The 9,545-nt window shown below is 42.4% G+C and overlaps 1 protein-coding gene across 1 annotated transcript; it reads left to right on the plus strand.

The window, feature by feature from the left end:
* Nucleotides 1-561: 561 nt before the first annotated feature.
* LOC136488487 (uncharacterized) lies at nucleotides 562-954 on the plus strand. The gene has a single exon (XM_066485409.1). The coding sequence runs from the start codon at nucleotides 562-564 to the stop codon at nucleotides 952-954; it is 393 nt and encodes a 130-aa protein (XP_066341506.1).
* Nucleotides 955-9,545: the final 8,591 nt, after the last annotated feature.

Consider the following 9,545-nt stretch of genomic DNA (forward strand, 5'->3'; position numbering starts at 1 on the left):
CTTCCATGTGAAATGCTACAATGATAGCTCTGTGCGCTTGTGGATAAATATCTAAAATTGTTAAGGAACTATCAAGGCTATTACTTAGTGGCATTGCTAATCACTAGTGATGACACTAAGAAATACCAACAAGCATTTCTAGCACTATTGCCGGGGATAGATTCTATCTCCATACTTGGTGATTGCATTTAGAAATGCCAACAAGCATTTTTGGCGCTGTTGCCGAGGATGGATTCTATCTCCATACTTGGTGATTGCATTTAGAAATGCCAACAAGCATTTCTGGCGCCATTACCGGGGAAGGCATATTGATTAAAGAATCTAGTAGGACATGTTCATGATAATATGCATGTGAGGTATCCATTGTTTATGCAGGCTAACTTTGCTTGTTTTCTCCTATTTTGGATGAAAACAGGATAGTGTATCATCAGTTACAAACGGCCAGAAAACTACATCAAAAATCCAGAGGCACTCCTATGGAAGAAACGGTCCCTTGCTGCTTCTTCTACCACTCCACTAATAGTTGAACCAGTCACCCCCGCACCATCCGCTACTCCAATCATGGCTAAGACCCTCCGCGACTACTCCACCCCTGCTATTACCAACGTGCCCGTTGAGCCTGCTATCAACGTTGGGGATGGGAACTTCGAGCTCCATACCGGCCTCAACACGATGGTGCAGGCAAACCAATTCTATGGTTTGCCAAGCAAGGACGCGAACGCGCATCTCCATCACTTTCTTGAATTGTGCGACACGATGGTCATCAAGGACGTCGCACCTAGGAGCATCAGGCTCCACTTGTTTCCCTTCTCCCTTTTAGAGAAGGCAAAGCAATGGTTTTACAAGGAAAAGGAAGCTGTCAAGATGTGGGACAAATATTTGGCGGCGTTCCTCGCCAAGTTCTTCCCCATGGGCAAAACCAATGCCCTAAGGGGACGAATTTTGAACTTCTAGCAAAGCTCCATGGAGACCATTCCCGAGGCATAGGAGAGGCTATAGGACTACATCCAAGCATGCCCACACCATGGGATTGAAAATTGGTTAGTGCTCCAACTTTTTTAATGGATTAATGCCCATGTCTAGGGGTCATCTCAACGCTGCTGTTGGAGGCACCTTCCTTTCCCACACCATTGATGGAGCCATGGCTCTCATCGATAAAATGGTGTCAAATCAAAGTTGAGGGGAGGAAAGAAAAACACAAAAATGAATGCATACCATGAACGAGATGGATATACTTTCCACAAAAATAGATCTTTTGATTAAAAGACTGGAGGAATGGGCCCAAGAGAAAGATGCCATGATGGGCACCGTCTAGACCATGGACTCACACATGACGTGTGAAGTCTGTGGGAACATTGGCCATTCGAGGAATGCATGCCTCGAAACCTACGAAGAAGCTGCCTTCATCAACAATGGGTTTCGCCAACTAGGTAGTAACGCGTGGAATAACCAATCCCGCCCACAAGGTAATTCGAACTACAACTCAAATTACAATTCAAATCAACCTTCCTTCAAAGACTTGGTTTTAGGCCAAGTTAAAATTAATGAAAATATTACAAAGAAATTAATGTCAAATGATAAAATTCTTGAAAATATAAATTCTCAAATAGAAAGTTTATCCGCCGTAGTAAAGAATCAATTAAGTTTTAACAAAATGATAGAAACTCAAATTTCTCAAATAGCTGTCGCTATTCCTGGAAATCAATCGGGGAAAATCCCAGGGCAACCCGAGAATTCCCTCTAAAATGTTGATGTAGTTGTAGATCAATGAAGGAGGAGAGGTCATGTCCAATGGACCAAAAACGTCGAACCCTTGCCGAAGGTAAATCAGTAGTTATCTTTAAAATTAAAAATACTTAAAATAAATATTTGTAACATTAAAAATTTTGAATTTTTATATCAAAATAAAAATCTTCAAAAAATCCTCCAAAAATCATTTTTTGAATAAGAATAATTTATTATTACTAGTTATCATTTTTGTAATAATTATAGAAATTAAAAATTCAATATAATATTGTTAGAAAATCAAAATCAAGCAAGTCATTGGGGATCTAGACAAAACCCCAACGGTCACAGGTTTTAAATTATCGTTGGCCACTATCTACCAAAGGAGAGGGCAGGTGATCCCACTAGGGGGGCAGGTGACTCCATGGGTCAGCCAGATCGTGGAGGTGGCCGTTGGCGCTATCCTTCGAGCAACAGCCCGTGACCGTTGCCCTCTGTCTGCTGCTGGGGTGCCTCGTGCCAATAAATATGTAGGGTGGTCGGGAGAGCTCCTCACCCCTCTCACACTATCATCTTCACTCTCCCACTCACTCACTTGCTTCCAAAATTCTTTCAAGCATTTTCCAACAAGTTCTAGTGCAAGAAAACTCTACAAAAATTCCAAGCTCAAGCTAGTCTTTGGGTTTTCATTTTATATTTTGTGCTAACCATAACCCGTGGCCAAGTTCTCACTTGTCGTTGTGTTGTTTTTTGCCATGGGTAGATTCGGAAAGGCCATCACCGACGCCATCAAGAAGATCATGGGATCATGATTGAAGCGCTCCCATGGAAGCTCAAGCTCACGCTACACCGAGCATGAAGAAGGCCCAATGCATGAAGATGAAGAAACCATGACTACAGAAGAGCAAGAGGAAGAGCAAGGATGATCGATGGAGGAGCATGATGAGCCCTACCTTGACTTGGAGAGAGGCCAGGAGATGGAGGCCTACCACCTCATCAAGGACTGCGTGTTCAAAGATATGCCATTGTATGACCCCATGCTTCTCCGAGCCATAGGTATGGACGTCAAATTCACCTCTATTTGGAAAGATGTTGTTTGGGAGGAAGTTGATCCTATTTGCGAACGAGGTTCTCGTCTCCTAACCATTCAATTTTTATGCTCACTAAAAGAAGTTGACAATGGAATTACTTTCCACTTGTTTGGAGAAGAACATTTTTGCACTTGGAAAGATCTTGCTCAACACATAGGTTTCCAATGAAGATGCTTAATTAACATAGATCATGTTGTTAGATGTTTTAATCGCCATAAATTTTGGAATGAAATTTTGGGTCAAGCTATAGATGGAAAATTTCAACCCCGCAACATGGACATCCAACATCCCACTCTTATGCTCATGCATCGTTGGATCACCATGACCTTGTTTTGAAGGCAAGATATTCGAGTTGTTCATAATGATGAAATGAAAATACTCTATGCTATGATCAAGGAGATTAAAATTGCTCCTATCAAAGAAATATTCAAACATTGGCTAGAATTGTTAAAGACATTTTCCACTTCCATATCATGTACATCTCTTGTCACTCGTATTACCACTGGTGTTGGTGTGATGAAAAATCATGAAGTAGAATATATTTCAACTCCATGCCTTATTATCGATGAGCATTACTTGTTACAAGGTCATCACTTGAAACACAATGCAGCTAGACAACTTGTATTTTTCTTCCTGGAATGTACAAACAAACTCCCGTTACCTAACTTGGGTCTTCGTTTGTATAATTCCCTTGCACTAACCTTCCCTCCTGTTCCACAAGAGGTAGCTCGTAGAAGTTCTGTGTCTAGCAGGATGACAAGGAGCAGAGCCAGAAATGAAGCAAGCAGCTCACAATAGCCGCGGCTGTAGCCTTTTCCAGCTGCGCCCTAGGCGTCCCACCCAGAGTTGTTCCCGACTGGGCAAGTACTATGGTTCACACCCATGTACCACCCCTGTTGGGAGCATACTCCACAGAAACATGAGGCTGGAGGATCCAGATGGGCAGAGGCTAACGCCGCAGCATGGGCAATGCACTCATCCGACTACGAGGGGCTACCTCCACCTGTGCAACCACGACAGTCTGTCTCAGGATGGGATGACGTTAACAACCGCCTTGGAGGATTGGAAATCCGCACTGATGAGATTCAAGGCACACTTAACACTCACGTGAAGGATTTGACCCAGCGGCATCAACAGGAGCAACAACAAATGGCGCAAATGAACGCGATGCTGCAGCAACAATCAGAACAGCCGGCGACCTACTGGCGATACATGGGGTTCAATCCTAGACCGTAGGCAACGAGCAAGCTTGGGGGAGGACCCCGCAGAGGTAAGTACTATCTTTTATTTTTCGCATTATTTATTTATTTTCATTTAAAAAAATCAAAAAATATATAATCCAAAAATGAAATATGATAAAAACAACAAAAATATTCATTCCAGTCTCATATGTGATTTAGGAATGTTTAGTTTCTCCTTTATTGAAATGATGAATAGTTGCTCTATCTATAATTCATCTGTGCCTAGGCTGTAACTTAGTATTTCCCAACATTTAAGTTTGTTGTCAAAAATGTCTCATCCTAAAACTAAAACTTGTGGGTTGCAAAAGCATGATCCTTTTCTAAGTTGTTGCAAGTTATGATATGGTAAATAGAATATGATATGACTTTATTCTAAAAGAAACTTGACATCCAGAGTTTTCATTTTAAAAATGCTACGATCAAAAGTTCCTTAATGGTTATGAATTCCTACCACGGCCATATGGCATGACTCAAACGCAACCCTTAGTCATATGCTACTTATATTCACATTGAGTTTTGTCAAATTGTTGTGACCCTTGTAGAGATTCTCATTATGCACCCATGATCAAGATTCACCAACACCCACTTATAAAAAATGCTAACTCTTACACTGAGAGTTACGCAAAAACATATTTTCCATCCACCTAAAATAAAGTACTCCATTTATTTGTCATGAGTCTTTCTCTCCAAAGTTTTCATATGCCAAAAAGAAGTATGGGCTACGCCAAAAATGAGATAGACACGTGAAGCTCTGAAAATAGCAACAGAAAAGAAAAAAATGGAACACATGAAGGTTCCAAAGTATTGAAAAAACAAAGAGAGAAATATAGCCCATACTTCCAAGGCAATTAATCAAAAGAGAGAAAATCATGATCAAAGGAGTACCAAAAATATTAGGAATAGGAAAATATTCCACACACTTGCACATCTTGATCAAAGTGTATGACTTGTATCTCCTTCGATCTAGTTTTTGACTTAGCAATATATGTGATGTAAGTATAACTCTCATTCATACCTACCTACAACTTCACTCAAAGCCTTTTAGGGATAGGGTGAAAAGAAGGCAAAACAATCAAATGCCTTGGTGAGGACCATACAAATTGCGCGATTAAGTGAATCATTTGAGGAACTTACATTTTATTTTGCAAAACTCATAAAACCTTCAGATAGAAGGTTGATCAAAGAATGAATGATTGGTAATTTTGTTAAAACCATTCTATCTTGCAACTACCTAAGACTTGGAAAAGCAATAAGCCCTACAGGGATTAAGTTAAAAGGATGGATAGAATGCCAACTTATTTAAATTGAGGAAGAATACTTTGTTATAGGCATGACACTTGTGAATTCTATTCGGCATTGTATCAACTCCTGATCAACAACCAATAACTTAGCTATTTGCTCGGGACGAGCAAAGGTTAAGCTTGGGGGATCTTGTTGGCGGTCATTACCAATCAAATCTGACCGCCAATTAAGACACAAAAAGAGGAGAAATAAGCAATCTTGATCACTGTAAGGGACCGAGATGCCTAAGAGGGGGGTGAATTAGGCAACTTAAAACTCTAACAATAAACTATGGCCTCTTTTTCTACCCTTAGCAAAACCTATGCAAAAGATAAACTATCTAAATGCACAACTACGGTTTTGCGAGTATGTTACTATCTCTACTGCATAAGAAGTTATGCAACCTAGGTTCCAAACCTATCAACTAGCCTTTCACTAAGCTAGGAAAGTAAAGCACACACCAAGATTGCAATGTAAATGCGGAAGCTAAAGAGTAGGGTAGAGATATGCAAACTTCCATATGACTTCGATATTTTTACTGAGGTATCGAGAAGCGTGCAAGCTTCCCCCTAGTCCTCGTTGGAACCCCTCGCAAGGAATCCCTCACAAGGGCCAAGCTCCTAGTTGGGTAACTCCGTGGATAGCCTTGGGCCTTCCCCATGCGCAAGTGGGTCTCCGACGTGCCTTTGGCAAGCCTCTCCTGGATTCTCCCCGCCGTCTTTACCATCAAGCTTCCGGCCGAAACACCATGGCCCTTGTTCCCTCCATACATGGTGGCGGTCACACCATAAACATGGTTGGTGTGGTCTCGCAAGACTACAAGCCCCTCCAATGTACAACAAAGGGGCGCGCAAGCCCCAAGTGGTAAGAGGTGTGCAAACTTCACTAAACACTAGGCCTAAAACTAGAGCAAGAGCATAAGCGGTGGTCCAATCAACCTAAGCACTTTGCAAAGCACCTACGCTAATCACCTAATGAATCACTAAGCACTATGCAGGTGGAGATCACTAAAATGGTGTAACACCCTTGGTATGTTTTATCAGCTCTCCACATCTCAAATGGCCAGTTGAGGGTCTATTTATAAGCCCATAGAGAAAGTAGTCGTTGGGGGCGAAACCTAGCTTTCTGCTACTGATTGGATGCTGTTGTCGTCTTGTCCGGATGCATTCGGTCATCCCAACTGTTGAGCGCGCACGTTGATCGGATGCTCTACTGAGTCCGGTCATCATCCACCAGACACGTTGAAAGGTCCTAATGGCTAGAGCGGGGGTGAATAGCCTAATAAAAATTTCTACAACAACACTTAACAAACCGGTTAGACAATTATGAGGCGAAGCAAGGGTTGCGCTAGCCTACTAAAAATGCAAGACACCTACCACAATTTTAGTTTCTATTTGTCTCTAACCACACAATAGCTATGGCACTATACTAAGTTAATGTGCTCTCAAAGACTAACTAAAGAGCCACACTAACCAAACTAACAAGCTCTCACAACTTGCTACACTAAAGATCTTGATAACTAGTTTGTGGTAATGTAAAGAGCGAGAGCAAGATAGTTATACCGCCATGTCAAGGAGTGAACCAATCAATCACAAGAATCAATATCAATGAAGACCAATCACCTCGGAATCAAATGATGAACACAATGATTTTTTACCGAGGTTCACTTGCTTGCCGGCAACTTACTCCTTGTTGTGGCGATTCACTAACTTGGAGGCTCACGCGCTAATTGGCATCACACACCAAACCCTCAATAGGGTGCCACACAAACAACACAAGATGAGGATTACACAAGCCATGAGTAATTCACCAGAGTACCTTTTGGCTCTCCGCCGAAGAAAGGTCAAGAACCCCTCACAATCACCACGATCCTCGCTACTCCAAGCCATCTAGGTGGTGGCAACCACCAAGAGTAACAAGCAAATCTTGTAGCCAAACAAGAACACCAAGTGCCTTTAGATGCAAACACTCAAGCAAAGCACTTGGATTCTCTCCCAATGTCACAAAGATGATGAATCAATGATGGAGATGAGTGGGAGGGCTTTGGCTAAGCTCACAAGGTAGCCATGTCAATGCAAATGGCCAAGAGGGTGAGCTTGAACCGGCCATGGGGCTTAAATAGAAGCCCCCACGAAATAGAGATGTTGTACCCCTTCCAGGGGCACAACGCGGGGTGACCGGAAGCTACGGTCATATTGATGCACGCCACGTGTCCCCTCTCTTCAAATACTGAGCGCTTGATCTCAACGGTCATATGGTGATAGGATGTGGTGGCTCAAAGTGACCGGATGCTGAACCCCAGTGTCCGGTCGTTTCCAGTAAGCATCCAGAGACGACTTTTCTCGACCGGACGCGTCCGTTCACCCCTGACCAGACACAGCCAGTGTCCGGTCACTCGGCAACACTTCTATGCGCTGCTCGATAGTAGGACCGGATGCGCCTAGTTAGCGTCCGATCACTGAGTGACCTAGCGTCCGGTCAGTGACCGACGCCAATGTCTTCACTACTGCTACTGACCGGACGCGTCGGTCCTTCCGAAACCAGCGTCCAGTCACTACATGACTAGTGTGACTAACTCCTTTTCACCTCTATCTTCTTCACCCTTCTTCAAATGTGCCAACCACCAAGTGTATCACCTTGTGCACATGTGTTAGCATATTTTTAGAAACATTTTCAAGGGTGTTAGTACTCCACTAGATCCTAAATGCATATGCAATGAGTTAGAGCATCTAGTGGCACTTTGATAACCGCATTTTGATACGAGTTTCACCCCTCTTAATAGTACGGCTATCAATCCTAAATGTGATCACACTCTCAGTGTCTATATCACCAAAACAAAATAGCCCCTACAATTTATACCTTTGCCTTGAGCCTTTTGTTTTTCTCTTTCTTCTTTTCATGTCCAAGCACTTGATCATCACCATGGCATCAACATCATCATGTTATGATCTTTATTTGCTTCACCACTTGGATTGCGCTACCTATCTCATGATCACTTGATAAACTAGGTTAGCACTTAGGGTTTCATCAATTCACCAAAACCAAACTAGAGCTTTCATGCGTTCGGTCGCATTTGCGCCGCTTTGGATCCTCTCCGGACATGATCGGACGCTGCACTTTGTGCGTCCGGTCATCTAGTGCCGCTGCATCCGGTCCTCACTAAGTTGTTGCCGTGATGATGAATAGTGAAGTCCATGCGTCCGGTCACTGCTTCGCTCAGCTTCTGGTCACTGCCGCTCAGCATCTGGTCACTATTGCTGATGCCTGTTCTTGCTGAGCAACTGATTGGATGTGTCCGGTCCTCATAGGGCCGCATTCGGTCACCTCTATGGAGCTCGTTTCTTTGCGATCTTGCGTCTGGCTTGGTTCCCATCTTTGTGTCTTGGACTTTGCTTGATCTTGTATGTATTCTATGTATCTTCCAATGTCTTTCTTGAGGTGTTGATCATCGGATCATCATGTCGCCTTCGTCCAAGTCACATCTTGCACCCTATTGAACTACAAAACAATTTCTTGCAAATTCATTAGTCCAATTTGGTTGTGTTGGTCATCAAGCACCAAAATCCAAAGTAAATGGGCCTAGGGTCCATTTTTCTTACAATCTCCCCCTTTTTGGTGATTGATGACAACACGACCAACGTAAGCAAATAATAAAAATTTTGGAATTTAAAAACTATTTACTTTCTAGGATGCAATGCAAAGGGCAAGGTTATATGGTGCTAAAAGATACCACATGTAAACATCTTAGGAAACTTATCTTACCCTCGCAAATGTCCCCATGTGGCATTATGGATTTAAGCCTCCCCTAACTCCATAATCCACTATCCTCCCTTTCTCAGACCATTACCACTTGTAAATTATTATGATCGGGCTTGCTTTTGGTCGTACAAATTCTCCCCCTTTAGAATCAAACACCGAAAAGGAAGACATTAGTAGCACAAGGCAGGGTCAAACTTTGTGATCCTTTGTATGTGGAGTGGAATAGGTCACAAAATTGGACTCTTACATTACATAGACTAAGCTCCCCATAAATATATGCATACATATGATGGAGAATGTAGTTTATGCATAATTGGCAAATTAATGCTCAAGGGAGTTTAATCTATATAATGCATGGAGAAAGCATATAAATACCAAAGTGAAATCAACATGATGATATCAGTTTCAAAATACCACATGTGGAAACCAATTTGATTTATACCACTTG

The sequence above is a fragment of the Miscanthus floridulus genome, chromosome 10 (assembly GCF_019320115.1).
Source record: "Miscanthus floridulus cultivar M001 chromosome 10, ASM1932011v1, whole genome shotgun sequence".
Lineage (NCBI taxonomy): Eukaryota > Viridiplantae > Streptophyta > Magnoliopsida > Poales > Poaceae > Miscanthus > Miscanthus floridulus.